The sequence below is a fragment of the Urocitellus parryii genome, chromosome 6 (assembly GCF_045843805.1).
Source record: "Urocitellus parryii isolate mUroPar1 chromosome 6, mUroPar1.hap1, whole genome shotgun sequence".
Classification (NCBI taxonomy): Eukaryota; Metazoa; Chordata; class Mammalia; order Rodentia; family Sciuridae; genus Urocitellus; species Urocitellus parryii.
Window position 1 is genome coordinate 12005294 of NC_135536.1, and position 15991 is coordinate 12021284.

Here is a 15991-nt window from a genome sequence, read left to right on the forward strand (position 1 = left end):
TCCCCTGATCCTCACCCTCACCTTAGGACCGTCCTCTATTCCATCTGCCAGTGCCTTCCCGTTACCCGTTCCCAGGTGGACCCTACTGGCTGGCATCGCCTCACACCACGAGGCCATTCAGGTCACCTCAAACCCCCCTCCATTTTCTGGCCCAATCACAACACCTGCTGTCCCTCCTTGCTGCCGCTGCCCTCTCTCTGCAGAGCAGCCTTGATCACCCCATCAGCTTTGCTCTCCCCTCGGTGATTTGGGATGCTTTGGGATCCTGGCCTGAGGGCCCAGGACAGTGAGCACACACCTTCTGCCATTCACCCGGAGCTCTTCTTCTTCATCCACACTCTGGCCCCATTTGGGGAGAAGACTTGGCCTTCCCCTTCCCTCCCCCTCCCTGGAGAGGCAGTGACAAGTCTCCTCTCTAGCGACAAAAGTTAACCTAGATCTTGGCCCAGCACCAAGACTCTCGACCTTCCCGTCCCTTCCGCTGGGCAAGTTCACTCTCAGGTCTTGGTTCTCAGCTCCTCAGCAGAGCTCACGAAAGCCCTGGCCAGGCAACAAGACTCTCTACGGGCAAACCCCGGGACTAGGGAAATAGTAGGTGACGACTCCCTTCTCTCAGTCCCAGAAAGGCTTCAGCCCTGGGGCCAGTGAATTGGGTGGTGACCACCCCTTCCAATGTTGACCCCTCTCTCACTCTGATTTGTCCTAGAGCCGGCGACGCCTGCCTCCTGCCACTCCAGCACTCCAACTCACCATGGGGAACTCCCAATCCAGAATCCCCCCGACTCACCTCTCGGCTGTCCCCTCGCCCACTTAGCCCCACTCCGTCTGGCTCCTGAGTAATTCAACCCTCCACTCAGTCATGGCCCTTCTATGACTTGAATAATGGCCACCTAATGGCACCTTTGATCCCAGTGCTTTATGGAATCTTCACAATGTTTGCAAGCGCTCAGGAAAATGGCAGGAAACACCTTATATGCTGCTGAGGGCCATTACCAAGTAGGTATGACGCATCGTAATCCTTGCCAGTGTACCCCATGTTAAATGGACTTGCCTTGGAAATTTGCTGCGACCTTGCTTGTGTGTTTGAGAAAGGTGACCCTGCTCAATCACCAGGGTGGATCCAGGATTAGGGTGTATTCCTGCAGGAAGTATCTCCCTCCTTGGGTTTAGGGCGTGACAATAGGAGTTTTAGGGAAGTTGAGGTTGAAGATTATTGCTGCTGGGATTAGGGTGTTCCTGCTGCTTGTTCCCGTTGAGTTCTCAGTGAGATTCAAATGGGATTTGAAAAAAGCCTCGTGGAGTAGGATTTGGGATTGGACATATTGGGAATTGCCCCTGAACGTGTGTGGAGGCTGGTGTGAGATCGGAAATAAAGAATTGCTGTTTGAACCTACAAAGCTGTGTGGTGGCTCGTGATTCTGTGCCAAGCCGAGACATTGGCACTTGGCATTCTGGCAATGTGCAGGCTCTCTCCTTTCTCACTCTTAGCCTTCCCTGGGCTCCTCCTGCCCACCACCCTGCCAGCTTCTACTTGCCACTAAAGCTCTGGATTCTCCAGAGACCCTTCTTCTAGACAAACAAGGGACGCAGAACCTCCTCCCTGCTTCTATGGGCACAGTACATTGTAAAGCCCTGGGCAGCAATGTCCCTGGCCAAGGCCACACTGAAGCTAACACTGAAATACAAAGGGCAGACTCAGCAGGCTGGATAAGAGGCCTAAGACCAAAAAAAAAACCAAAAAACTGTCAACTTAACTTTTCCCTTGACTCCAACACAAAAGAATGACTTCAAAACTTTCTATCTCCCTGATCTCACAGGCCCATTTCACCTTTAAGTGGCTGAAAAGCAGGGATTTTTCTCTAGGGGTCCTGGAACCCATGCTGGGCCAGCCTTTGCCCCTGGGGCTTATCTATAAAAGAGTCTTGACCCTACTGTTCAGGGGTGGGCCCCTGGCCTACCAACCTTGGCCACAGCCTCTCATTAACAAGTCAAAGAAACTCACCTTTGGACCCCACCCCCATCCTGGCTCCCCACCACCTAGAGGAACTGCTCACCTACAGGGCTTGCATTCCCTACCCCCTGTCGCCTTGTATAGAGATACAAGGTGTCCCTGGTGGGAGATCCCAGTCTTACCTTCCACACGTGTTCACCTTTAAAGCCTGCTCCTCTCCTCCCCGCTCCTCCGGACTCTTCCTCCTCTTCTCCTCTTACCCATTCATGCATTGAAACTCTGGAGGAGCCTCTCCCACACCCCTCCCAAGTACAGGAGGGCCCTGGCTCCTCATCTTTTCTGGCCCCTTCTTTCATACATTGGGGACCTTCTTTGGCAATACAGCAATGCTGTTCTGGAAAAGCCTGGTTCTGCCTCTTCCCCTTCTCCTGGCGACCTGGTACTTTTTAACCGCCCCCCTCCAACAGGACCCCTTCTCACAATTCTCTGCATAATCGACTGGACCCTATCGGGTCATTCTTACCACTCCCTCGGTGACCCGCCTTGAGGGTACCCATATTGGGTTCACAACTCCCATTTAAAACAGTCCTCTTGCCCTTTTTCACAGTGAGACCCACAGGCCCTCTCAAGCTGCATCTCTCCAAGGCCGGAACCCCCCATCTTCCTTCCGTCCCTGAGGACCACGAGGACACTGTGGAACCATGAGTACCACCCTTCCCGTTTTCATTTTTGGCCTCCTCCCTTATTCTGCACTCTCCTCCCAGGGCACCATTATCAGGAGTTACCATTCCAATTTCCAGAAGACTCACATGGAGACTTGCTCCAACCATACTAACCATACAGTCCCAGCTCGATTCTGCAGAATTGAAGGGGCCTTGATCCTTTTACCACCAAAACAGGTGGACTTTGTCTGTAACTACAGGCGGAATGCTATTTTTATGTCAATCAATCTGGTATAGTAAAGGACAAGCTAAAACAACCCCAACAACAGCTCTCCTCTACTGAAGATGGCGGCTAAGTAACCCCCTTGTCCAGTGGACACTTCCTTTCCTGACCCCTCTCCTTGCCATAGGCCTTCCAAAAAATCTCTAATCAAACTATAAACCAGCTTTTGTTACAGGAATACCAATTCCTCACCAAAAATTGGGGCACCGGGAACAGCATTCCAGCACCAATCAACCTCCATCGTCCTTCCAAGGACATCCTGCACCCCTAATGAGGGATTCAAACGCCACCCCTTCCCAGCAGGAAGCAGTTACAGAAGATTGACCTAGGTCCCTGTTCCCAAGGGGCCCAAAAAAAATAAAAAAGAGGGGAATATAAGGTCCTTGCTTACCATCTGGACAGCCATCTTAAGTGACAGCAGCCAGTTTAAGAAAAAAGTGACGCTTTCCCACCCAAGGGCCTTTCTGAGAAAGGGTCCCCACTCCCTCACACCAACCCAACCCTTAACCACCCTCATTAGGACCCTCCGGGCTCTGATTTCTAAGCCTCTCCCATAAAAGTCCCAGAACTCAAACCTGTTTTGTCTCTCTCTGCTGTAGAGAGACTGCCTTTATTTGTCAGCTCTGACAAATAAACTCTTGTGCGTTGTCTCTGCCTGGTCTCTGTCTCTCATTTCTCCATTTCCCTTCATCATGTGCCTGGGGTAGGTTGTCATCTGAATCCAGATGGGTGAGTGACAGGAGCCAGGGCTGCCCTATCTCCTGCTATGGCATGAGAGGTCTATAACAGAGGTCTTCCCCAAGGGAAGCTGTGACATTCCATGTTATTTGGTGGGCCAGGAAGATGGGAGCCAGGCGACTCTCAAGAGGTACCTCAATGAGGTCCAGTACAGGAATACTGAAGACCAGAACTGATCACGAGGGCTTTGAAATACACAAAACCCGCCCAGGCTCTCCCAAAGTCTTGAAGTTCTAATGAGGGGTTAGTGTTTCTGAATCCCAGAGTGCAGCTGTGTGATTCTGTGTATGTCACAAACTTCTCTGAACTTTCCAAATGCGGCAAGTACTTTGACCTCACAGAGTTGTGGAAAATGAATTAAAAGGTGTGTGGTGTTAAATATTTTCAAGTGGCAAAGAACTCCAGGTATAGACCGCAGAGCTGTTGTCATACCTAAAGACAGAAGTCCCCTACTGAGTGAGATTCCTTGACATGCTGAAGCCAGAAAAGCACGGCAACTCCCAGGGTCACTTGACCTCTGGGGTGGGCCAGTTCTGTGCTTCATTCCCTTTCTTCCAACTGTCCATGAGTCACGTAAGATCCCCTCTCCCCATCACTTCCTTCTCATCCCTCCTCCCTGACAGTGCAGGTATCCCATTTGTTCACTGGTCTATACGCAAAATCCAATGCTGTCTGGCCCTTAGTAGGTGTTCAACGCTATGAATGGAATGAAGGAAGGGAGGAATAAATGTCCCCTATCTTTGCTCAGGCGGCTACCAAAATGCTTGGCATGTTCTTCCACCCCCAGACCATCTTGTCCAGGAAGCCTCAATTGCCCTCTCCAGGGTCTCCCTTCTTTCCTCTCCTTTTTGGGGTGCAAAGCCAGAGAACAGCACAATGCCTGATTCAATGCCTCCTGGGCCAGCTCCCAGGTTCTTGGAGGAAAGGGAGGAGACTTTTGTTCCTCAGGATCTCCCTGGTGGCAGTGCCGACCTGCCAAGTCGATGTGGAGAAGAGCCCTGTGTAGGCTCTGGCATGAAGGAGTCGCTAGGAGATGGGTCTGGAAGCTTGGTTTGCAGAGCAAACAGTTTACACTTACAGTGTGGGTTTCAGCGGGGTGACTGGAGGGCGCCCACAGAGAAGAGACAAGGTGCTGAGTAAATGTTTAGTCAGGGCGCTGGCTATGATGTCTGACCCTCCGCTGTGTCCTAAACCCCTGGTTCTCTCGCCCAACCTAAAAAAAGGATGGTCCAGGCATGGGGGCCCTCGCTGGAAACAACCCCCCCCACCCCCAATCCCCGCATCAATCAAAGCCGTTGCAAAGCGCTTCCACCAGATAAGCAGAGCGCCTGCCGGTGCCCGTGCAACTGCTAGGAGCAGATGGTCTGAGCTAGAGGCAACCCGGCTCCTTCCTGAAGAACCGACTTGTTGATAATCTTGCCTCCAACAGTTTGTTGATGGGTGAAGAAAAGCAGTGGCGCAAAGGTTCTCCTTAGGACCGTCTGAACTCCTTACAAGAGGCAGCCGAGTCTCTGAGCGCAGGTCCCGCTCCCGGAACTGCAAAGGGGAGCAAGGACAAGGCGCAGGGCCTTGGGAGGGGCGGCCTGCACCTCCTAGCCCGGCACCGGCAGTGACTGGCGGCGAAGGGGGCAGTCAGCAAGGAAGGAGAGCGAGAGGGCATCTCCACAATTTAGACCTTCTGACCTTCCCGCAGTCTCGGGATATACCGGGGAGAAGGGCAAACAAGGGGCACGATCCCCTGGAACTGGGAGTCCTCGGCCTCCAGGGTGAATAAATAAATTATTAAGCGCCCAATACACAATAGCCTCGCTAGATGGAGACGAGGAATCACTGCAGCGGCGCTGGCGGCGGCGGCGGGGAGCGCGGGCGGGAGTGCAGCCTCGGGCGGGAGGCGGGCGAGGCTCTGGCTCCGCTCACGTCTGTTTTCCTTTTTCGTGCATTATTTATTTCGCCTCCGCCCGCGGCCCTGCTGTCCGAGCCGCCGCTCCGGGCCGGCGCCTCTCGCCGCTGCCTTCCGCGGGGGCCGGCGGAAGGCGCGGAAAGCTCGGGCACCCAGCGCCCCGGGCAGCCGCGCGGCGCCACCGGCAAGGGCGGGGACCGGGGCGGCGCGGGGAGCCGCCAACGGTTCGAGGGGGGCTCGAGCGGTCCCTCCAGGCGGCCTGGAGGCGACTTTCCCCGCCCTCCGCCCCCGCCTCGGCCCTGGGTACCGCCCCCCCTCCCGCCCCGCGCGCGGCCAGGCGCAGCCTGGAGCCACCGCGCCCTGCGCCCCGTGCGAGCGCGCCGCGCCCGGGGCCCCAGCTCAGCAGCCCTGGAGGCCCAAGCGGCGCGCAAACTTTTGCTCCAGTGCCGGGCGCTCCTGCTAGGCATGTGAAGCCCCCAGGCGCCCGCGCAGCCGCCCGGGTGAGAACCGAGGCCCCGCCTAGAGGGCGGGGGGACTGGGGAGGCGGCTGGCTTTAAATGGGGGCCGTCCGGCGGCTGGGAAACAGAGCTGCTGCGGGGGGAACGCTGACCTCTCTTCTCTGCCCCGAAGATCGGTTGGGGCCGCCACCAGGCAAGGTGGCGTGGGGCATCGGAGGGGTGCGGGCGGAGATGGAGGCGTGAAGGGAAACCCACGCCCTGGAGCGGGAGATCCGGGCTCGGGGTGGGGGGGGGTAAACCCGGGTGCACACGGAGGTGCATATGTTGCAGTGTGCGCAGTGAGGCCGCGGGGCAGAGGGTGCAACGCAGCCAGTGATTTCGTGATGCTGTGCATGGAGGGTTCAAAGAGTGTGCAGGCAGTAGTCTGTGGTGTGCATGGGGGTCAGTGGGTGCGCACGGCTCTTTCTGTGGGTGTGTGCGCAGGGTGAGTGGTTCCCGCCGAGCTTCAAGTGTGCTCCCAGTGAGAGTGAGTTGTGCATGACTGTTTCTGGGGGTGCATGGGGTTCAGTAAGTTGACTTTCTGGAGGTGTGCATGGGGCCAAAGTGTGAACGCAGTATTTTGGGGGTTTGAGCCACGGTAGGCTGTGAGTACGAGATGCACGAGAGTCAGCGTGTGTGCAAGCTCAATCGAAGGTGCACTTACAAAGGTGCCCCAGAGTGTGGGGCGTGCCCTCCGGACCCGGACTGCTACGTGTGCTGGTGCGCGGAGGTGATGGTGCCCGTGCGGTGTCCACCTGACCTAAGCCTTGCTCCCCTGACAGTTCGCCCCACCAGTGGGCGCCGCGGGTCGAGATGCTCCTCCGGGACCTGGTGCTGCGCCGTGGCTGCTGCTGGCCCTCGCTGCTGCTGCACTGCGCGCTCCACCCGCTCTGGGGCTTCGTGCAGGTGAGCAGAGAAAGGGGGCCGCTCTGGCTGGGAGGAGGGAGGTGTCATTTCACTCCCTAAGGCCTGGCTCCTACAGCAGTGCCACTGATTGGTCCTGGGGCCTGGAAAGATAAGAAACTCCAGAAAGAGGCTTCAACTATGGCCTGTGGCCTATGGCCTGCAGGACAAGGTCATGGCAGGAAACAGGGCTTGGGGACTAGCTTTTGATGGTAACCTTCTATTGCAGAAATTTGGGGAAAGAAACAAACTTGAAAAGAAAAATGATCCCAAGAATGTGCATTCTTTATTTCCCTCCAGAACTCACTGGGTCACTTCATTTTGGTCTTCAAAACAGGCAGGGGCCCTGTGTGTTCCTTTGTAGGTAGTGGAACTGGGGATGTTGACAGATTATGCCTGTGGCTACTTGTGACCCATATAAGGACCTGTCCCATCTGTCAGACTACTTGAGGGTGAACCCTCCCTTGAACCTCCCAGACCCTGGCACAGAGGCCAGGCAGCCACCAACTGAAGTTTTACCTCTTAGGGCTGATGGGAAGTTCAGATGGGATGGTCCCTGGTACGATCCAGAGAGGACACAGCAGTGGTACAGTGGAGAGAGGTCAAGAGGACTTTGGTGTGTGTCAGCTCTGCCCCTCACCAGCCAAGGGACTTTGGGCGACCAATGTGACCCCCTCTGCTCCTTGGTCTCTTCCTGACTGTGCTACTTATTCTAAGTACTTGAAGAGATAAAGCAAGTAGATCACTTTGCCTGGACCATAGTAAACACTAAGGGGTAGGCGTCACTGCCACTGAGATAAGTATGACGAATGTCCCTCTTCTCTCTGGCCCCGGGGGTTTCTGGCAATCACCAGGTAGTATGGCATTTTTGAATTGTTAGAAGTTTTACTTTTGGGGGTATTGAAAGACCCACTCTGAGGTAGTTGTAGCTTCATGTTCTCCTGGTGGCACTTTGGGGTCAGTGACTATTCAGAGGGTTGCCCTGAGTTGGGGTGACTGAGTGAGGAAGGGATGGATGAGATGGCTTGCCAGTCTGCTGTGGTCCATGAGCTGCCCCAAATGATGAGACCCTCTCTGCTGGGAACCAGCTCGGTCAGTCCCACTTGCATGGTGGCCTGGGTGACCCCCATAGAGAGCCAGGGCTCTGAGCAGGTCACCACCCCCAGCACCAGGCCCCGTCTTCTGCTCTGTTTTCAGTTTCACAATTGTTTTCCTTTTGGAACTGACAGTTTTGTTGAATGTGTGAAACAGCCGTTTGACTCAGCTGAGTGTCCCCGGGATTCAGGATTCTGTCACTTCTAAACACTTCAGCGGCTAGGGACTAGTTTCCCTTGTTCAACTTTTAACTGAGCCTGGGATGTGAAGTTCCCTTGGCTTTTATATTCATTGCTTGACCGATTTCTCTCTTCCTCCCTTCTATGGGCTTCTTTTTTTTTTTTTTTTTTTTTTTTTTTTTTAAGCAAGGGGTGCAGGTGGACAGCCTTTTAGGCTAGTCTGCTGTGCGAATTAGCAGGATCTAACCAGAAGACCACTGCCACCCAGCACCCCCCCACCCCACCCCAAGACATTATTTTGTATAAGCAGCTCAGCTTTTAAGGTGTCCTATGAAACAGGCAGTGCTCATACAAGCAATTGTGTGTGTGTGTGTTTCAGATCCTCTTACTCAATACAAATCAATTTTCATGAAAATCAATTAGAAAAGGAATCCTCCAGATAAATAGAATGGGTAAAAATCTTGGCTTGAGGCTCTGGAAAAATTAATTTACAAATGATAGGGACAGAGAAGCCAAGGGAAAGGGGGTTTTGGAATGAATGGATCTGGTTTTCAAGCAGAAGAGCTGAATCCAGAGGAACGTGGCAGGGGAGAGGACAAATGGAAGTGCAGAGGCCATGTGTTTTTCTTTAAGTGGAGAGAATAAAATCTGTCACGTCACAGGAGTTTCTCAAGAAGGAGCTGAAGAAAAGGCTTGGAGCTATCTCTGCGTCCATGAGCATTTTGCCAGAAGAATCCTCCAGGATGGTAAACATTTGGAAGGATAGGGCCAGTGCAGCCAAGTCTTACGATTAACGGGGTCATTTGTGAGGCAGGAGACCTGGGGTCCCCAAAGCACCAGGCTCCTCCCTGAAATCAGCCTGAAGCCTCTAGCTGCTGCCAGATGATAAGAGACTTAATCATTAAAGTCAGATGACATTTAAATTGCCAGAGGGCGGGTGGGGGCATTCCTTTCCCCTTCTTACTTTAATGTGTGTGGAATTGAGATTCTGTGCTTTTGTGATTTAGGGTTCTTCTAAGTTCACTTCAGATGCTTCCTTTTTTTTTTTTTTTGCAAAGGAAAAGGATGACAGGCTGGCAGATTTATTAGGTGTGACAGGAGTGTGTCTCATCAAGTTACTGTGGTGCTGGCCTGTCTCCATAAAAGATGCCAGAAGCCATCATCTTTGAGGTTGCCCGTCTAGAGCGATCGCCAGGGAGACAGGCTCAGGTCTGGCCTTATGGGTCTCTGTGTGCAGATGAGGATCGAGCCTGGGCCCAGGTGAGGCCTAAGCCTGCAACAGTCAGTACAGCCTAGATTATTTACTCAGTGGCATTTATTGGATACCTACTGTATGTTAGGCCTGTGTTAAGTGCAAGGGGCTTAATGTCCCTGTGGCATTGCTAGTCTGACCATGGAGAGATGATTAAATAAGTGATTACAAGCAAGAGAGCTCAGTGGGCACAAACAGCTTGGCCCTGGTGCTGTGGCTGAGAGTCAGGATGCAAATGAGGGGAAGCAGAGGCCAGAGCCCCAGGAGGCCAGGGAGAGAGCCGGGGAGGTTCCCTTACGGTTGTGAGCCCCTAACATGGTGTCTTGCAGATTAGACTTGATCCTGAGGCCCAAGGGGACTGTGGAGGGTTTGAAGTCAGAGATGACACCGTCTCACATCGGCGCTTCAGAAATCAGCCCAGCTCCAGCGGGAAGGATGGATTCAGGGAGGGATAGGACAAGGAGCAAAGGGGCTGGCGAGGGTAGGATCGCCAGATTTAGGAAATAAAAATATAGGACATCCAGTTAAATTTGAATTTCAAATAAATCACAGGATGCTTGATAGCACAGATCTAACCCATCCGATAGTGGGGGCATGCTTATCCTGAGAAGTTTTTGTGGTTTATCTGTAATTCCGATTGAACGGGACATTTTTCCATCTGAGAATCCTTGTGAAAGGCTGCCCAGTGGAGACCTGCGGGGGCCCAAGGTTGGGGACGGTAGCAGAGGGAATGGAGAGGAGTGGACGAATTAAGCCCTGACTGGAAGGCAGCACCTCCCACACCTGGAAGCCTCACTCATGGGGCAGGGGTGGGATGTGGTTGGGAAGTGGGTGCTGACACTGGGGACTAGCAGCCGTGAAGCACTGTGTCCCTCGGACCACAGCGACAGGCACCAGAGCCAGGCGATGCCGTGCCTTGGCCCACTCTGTGCAGCCGCAGCACTGGCAGGATCCTGGCTGGAGGAGGATTCTGCCGAGTGGGGCAGGGAGGCAGAGCCTTCTCAGTAAGGAACGACGCCAGTTTGGGTTCTGTGGGGTTTTGGCAAGTCATTGGCCTCTCTGCGCCTCTGATCTCTGTCAGTCGAGTCAGTGAAGAGCAGGTGACTTCAGGGCAAGTTCCCTCTCCTGGTGAGACTCCCCAGATAACAGCCAGGGGACAGATGCTGAGACCAGCTCCCAGAGCCCGAGGTCCCTTCTCTGCTGGTCGGGCTGCACCACTGCCACGTAGCAGAACCCCAGTGTGGAACTGGTTGGGGACGAGGGTAGATGCTGTTTCTCCACTGCTGGGCAGACCATCTCCCAACGTACCTTTGCATTGAGCACCAACTGAACGCCAGGCCCTGGGCAGCCATGGTGTATTGCTTGGCTGGCTGAGCCCTTGTCCCACCTGTGTGTGGCTAGTAAACCTCCCTTCCTGGTTCTCAGGGAGCCATCAGGGCACATCCTTGGGGCCGACACCCAGCGAGGCTCAGCAGGTCACCTGTTCAGGTTAATACTGCAGAGACTCACCTACCTGCCTGCCCAGGAGACCCTCCACTTAGTGTGGGGAGTCAGACAGCACAAGACAGCAGGAAATTGCCACAAAGAAAAAGTGTGTGCAGGGTGGGAAAGCAACGCCAGGCTCCTCAGTCTAAATTCCGGGGGCGCGGGGCTCAGAACAGCCTGCCCAGGTGGTCCTGCTAGAGTCCGGTGCAGAGACGCTGGCCAGGGTCTGAAGAGCCACCGTCAGCAGAGGAAGAGTCAGCAGCCACAGCCTGCTGTCTGGACCAAATGACCAGGCAACGCTGTGTCCCTCAGGAAGGAGGACAGCCTCCTGTGAGAGCAGCAGGCCAGGCAGTGGCACCTGCTCCCGTCTCAGTCGGGGACCCAGAACGTGGAGTTGTTAGGATGCAGTGCATTTCCTTCCCCTCTTCCTCCCCGAGCCTGGGAACTTGGCCCTGATGCTCCTGCCCCTCGTTCAACACCCTTACACATCTGTGCCCTTATATCCCCCCACAAAAAACAGGTCATCGTGTCGGGCCAGGTTTAACCTGCATGCTCCTCTTGAAGTCCCTCGTGCCAGTTGTGCCATCATCGAGGCTGGCACACGTTACTTCAGCCGTGATGTGGCTTGATGTCCCGCGCCCTTGGTGGAAGCGGTCTCGGGGGCCAGCTGTTGGAGCATGGAACTTTCCAGTGACCCCTGGGGCCTTGGAAAGTGGTCATCTAGAGGTGGCAGACCCAATGTTGGGGGCTGCTGTGATTGCCCCAGGGGAGGAGGCTGTGGATAGAGCCCCCCCCCCCCCGCCCCATGCGATCCATGGTCCTTGACCAACCCCACACGGTGGTGAGCAGGAGCTCGTTGGCCTCTCAGATATTAACTTTGGCTGTAAAGCAGCCCACCCCACCCTCACCCCCACGGCCATTACCAAGCCTCCTTGCAGCTGGCAAGCGCTGAGGGGGCACAACCCTTCTGCCTCTCTCCCGTGAGCCTCATCGTGCAAGAGCAGGCTACTCACAGTTGCAAGGAAGTTGGGGTCCTGGGTTTCTAGTGTCTCCCAGGGCCACATGGAGGTGGGCGGTGACCACCCACTCTTCCCTTCAGGCCTAGAAGTCAGCGTAGGCCCCGGAGCAGGCCCGAAACCCACACTTGTGACTTTCCTGCTCTCTGTAGGGAGGGCCACCAGCAGCCGGTCTCAGCCAGCCTCTCAGGCTGACCCTGCCTACATGGAGGAAAGCTGAAGAAAACACGCAGGCCCCGCTCCACCTGTGAAATTCAGATTGAATCAGGCACGAGGGAGGCTCAAGTGGGAGAATTTGTGAGAGCTGCCTGGGGGGTTCCAGTGTACGCCGGGGCTGGGGCCCCTGGTCCAGCAAGAGCTTCCTGCTGACAGATGAAGAAACTGAGACCAGGGCTAGGAAAACACAGGCTAGGATGCCAGGGCAGAGGGCCTGCTCCCGTCTGTGATACCCGTCCCTCCATCCATCTGCCAAACATCTGTGAGTGTCGGCATTCCTTGTCCGGTTAATAATAATGAGAGGGAACCCAAGGCCTGGCCCTGCCTCACAGAGATGGCGGTTCCATGGTGAAGACAGGCAGCAAACAGGGAAGAACCTGGTGCTTGGGGTGGGGCCCATAGGGACACTGGCCCTGGGCCGGGAGGCGACATCTGAGCTGCCGGGTAGCACAGAGCGGGCAAGGGCCTGAGAGCGTCCTGCCCCAGGAACAGCATGTGCCAGAGCTAGAACCTGAAAGGGCGTGAGGGTGGGCAGAGAGGGTGCCTGGGGGCCCAGGCGGGGTCTTGTGGGCCATTGACCCCCTGAGCACTGGGGAGGCACTCCCTGGGCCTCGGCGGTTGGAGAGGGTTTGATCAGATGGTTTCCCACTGGACCAAGAGGCCCGGCCGGGTAGGACTCCTCCCCAAGATGGGGACCTTGCCCCAGAGTGGTGACAGGCCACAGGGACAATGACTGGGGAGAAGCTGAGGGTGTGGCCTTGTGCTGTTGCAGGGAAAGGCGAAGAAGTGCTGGGCTTAGGTGACTGAACAGACTCACTCTACTGTCACTGTCCACCTCTGTCTGGGCCTCAGTTTCTATATTTGTACCCGAGGGAAGTTCTAGAGGTTTTCCTTCAGGTTCTTATCTCTCTGCCATCAATATCCAGGTCGTCTGCCCCGGGATCCTGGCAGAGCTGGGGACAAAACCTTGGTCTGCGGAGCTGCCGGGCCGGCCTCCCAAGGCCATGCCCCCGTGCCCTCTGCCTGTTCTCCCTGCCTGGGTCCCGGGGATGGGCCCCACGCTGCAGCCTGGCAGGGACCTGGGTGGGCCCCTGGGGGTTTCCAGAGCTTCATTTTCTCCTGTATCTTTTGGGTGCGCCCCTGTCTGTAGGTGACGCACGGTGAGCCCCAGAAGTCCTGCTCCAAGGTGACGGACACTTGCCAACACATCTGCCAGTGCCGGCCCCCGCCTCCGCTGCCCCCGCCGCCCCCGCCCCCGCCGCCCCCCAGGCTCCTCTCCGCCCCAGGTAGGTAAAGGCTCACTTGTTTTTTCCGGGTTGCTCTCTGTGTTTTCCTGGGCCCGGGAAGATCCAGTGAGTGAGGCCGAGGACAGTCCTGCCTCCTTTGTAATTTTCCACTGGCCGAGCGGGAGGGAAGCCAAGGCCTAACTTTTCCCTGCAGTCTGCAAAACGCCCTTCCACAGAATGCTCCTGCGAGATGGAGAAGGATGTTTCTCCCATCGGTTAATCGGATAAAAGTCAATCTCCGTGTGATGAGTGACCCGGCCTGCATTGTTCTGCAGGCCAGACCTTTACAGGGGGCAGCCACTGGGTCCTGATTTGCACACCCCATCCACACACACAGCTTTATTTCTCGACTTGAATTCATGTGTAAGGAGCCAGTCGGGGTAGAATCAAAGGCCGGGCTCTGGGAGCCTTGCACGGGGGCCTTTTAGCCATTTGCACCCAATTCTGCTAAAGCCTCTTTGGCCTCCTCTCCTCTCTGGATGACTGCATCCCTGAGCAATTTAGATTGCCTGGTCATTCAAACAGAAGAACGTTTCTTTAGCCAGAAACGGTCCCAGCCCTGACCTCTACGCTGTCAAGTTCCCTGCTTACAACAGCCAGTCGATGGGGTCTCTAAAGGGAGACTGTGTTTTAGACGGACCACTCACGTTTTGGTCTGTAGGATCCCCGAGACCACGTCCCCCCACCTCACTGAACATCTCCATTGAATTATCTGGAGCATATTTTAAATAACCTTGCCGAGGCTCGTTCTCTACTAGACCGCGTTTCCCACCTGGTATGCAGTCGGCGACGTAGTATTCTGGGGCATCTTGTTAGTGCGAGTCCTTGTATTTTTGTCTGCCAGGCCCCTGCCCATCCCCGTCCTTGCCTGGTACCCTGTGGCCCCAGGCTTCTCAAAGTGTGGCCCTCAAATGACCCGCTTCAGCAGCGACTGAAGCAATGGTTTTAAAGTACAGCTTCCCTGGTCACTTCAGGCCCGCAGAGTCGGGGGCCTTGGGGTGGGGCTCAGGATGGTCAGGAGGACAGGCTCGGAGACAGTCAAGTGCAGACTCAGGTGGAGACCCTGGGCCTCGCAGGTCTCTACCCCAGGCCTCCAGGGGATCCTCCTACACCAAGTGCTTGCTCACCTCTTATCTTGAAGGGCACCCCGTCCTGGGCTGGGGGACACGGTCCTGGGCACCTGCCCCTGGAGATCACTCCATTCCCTTCCTTGGAATTCCTGCTCCTCCCACTCTCTGGGCTCCATACACAGGGCTCAAAGGCCATCTGGTCTTCTGGGATCTTTCAGCCCTTCCAGAAAGGCCATCTTGTCAGCACTCATGAAGAGTAGCCTGAGAGAACACAATTTTTTTTTTTTTTGCCAGGGACACTGGAAATTCCTGAGTAGTTAAGCAAAAATAGAGCTCCAGAGGACAGCACGTGACCTGGGTCATTAAGAAGAAATGGGAGGGGTTGGGATTTAGCTCAGTGGCAGAGTGCTCGCCTAGCATGCGCAAGACCCTGAGTTCAGTCCTGGGCCCTGGAAAAAGAATGGGTGAGGTCGTTCTAGGAAGATAGGAGGTTGTGGAGATAGGGTGCCAGGCAGAAGGAGCAGCACAGACAAAGGCCTGGTGCTATGGCTCTGTGGGACCCATCTTGGGAGTCACCGGTCTTTCAGTGGGTTTGTCTTAATTTGTTTTCTGTTGCTATAACAGAATACCTGAGGCTGGGTGAGCTATAAAAGAAACAGGTTTTTTTGGCTCATGGTTCTGAAGGCTGGAAAGACTTCAGAGCAGCACATCTGGAAGCTGTATGAAGACATGGGGGAAATGTGTGAAAGGGCAGGCGGACCCTGGCAGAGAGACTAAAGGGCGTAACTGATCCATTCCTGAGAGAACTAACCCAGTTTCATGAGAAAGACATTAATCCCTCTTAAAGTCCTTCCTCCCAACACAACTGCCCTGGGAGCCAAGTTCCAGCAGGAGTCTTGGTGGAACAAACCACACCCAGTCCCTGGCAGGGTTTCCAAGGGTGGCCCATGGGCTGATCTCCAGGGGTCTGTGTGCCTGGCCGAGTCAGCCGCTTCTCATCCCGGGGATCGCTCTTGGCAGCCGCCGTATCCGATACCACCTATTATTCGCCCTATTTTTTTTTCTTTACCTAGACTCACATTTTGTGTATAAAAATTAATATCCAAAGAAAGTTCTTTAAGACTGCTAGAAATAAACCCAGGGTCACTGGCTTAACCAGCAGGGCAGCCATCAAAAGAAATGCAACAAGTCAGCGTTTTCAAATTCTAGCCTTCGGTGGAAGGTTCTGAACCTTCTCTTTTTGATAGAAAGGGAGAGAAGCCAGTGGCAGAAGCGTGTCCAAGCCACGGGAGCAGCAGGCCGAGACGCTCTGTGAAGCCATCAGAAGGTGGTGAGGGAATCACGGGGAGAGCCTGCTTCTCTCGTGGGACTTGTGGGAGTCAGATTTCTGTAACTGTAACAAAATACCTTAAGCGATCAACTTGATGAGGGAAAAGGTTTGTTCTGCCCCACAGCGGC

General features: G+C 55.0%; 1 protein-coding gene across 1 annotated transcript in view; it reads left to right on the forward strand.

Annotated features, from left to right (window-relative positions):
* Positions 1-6143: 6143 nt before the first annotated feature.
* Positions 6144-15991, forward strand: part of Prima1 (proline rich membrane anchor 1) — a 46774-nt gene continuing 36926 nt past the window's right edge. Inside the window, exons 1-3 of the mRNA XM_026394238.2 lie at positions 6144-6185; positions 6814-6937; positions 13328-13463. Coding sequence (XP_026250023.1) covers positions 6845-6937; positions 13328-13463 — 229 coding nt within the window. The 5' untranslated portion in view covers positions 6144-6185; positions 6814-6844. The remainder of the gene's footprint in view (positions 6186-6813; positions 6938-13327; positions 13464-15991) is intronic.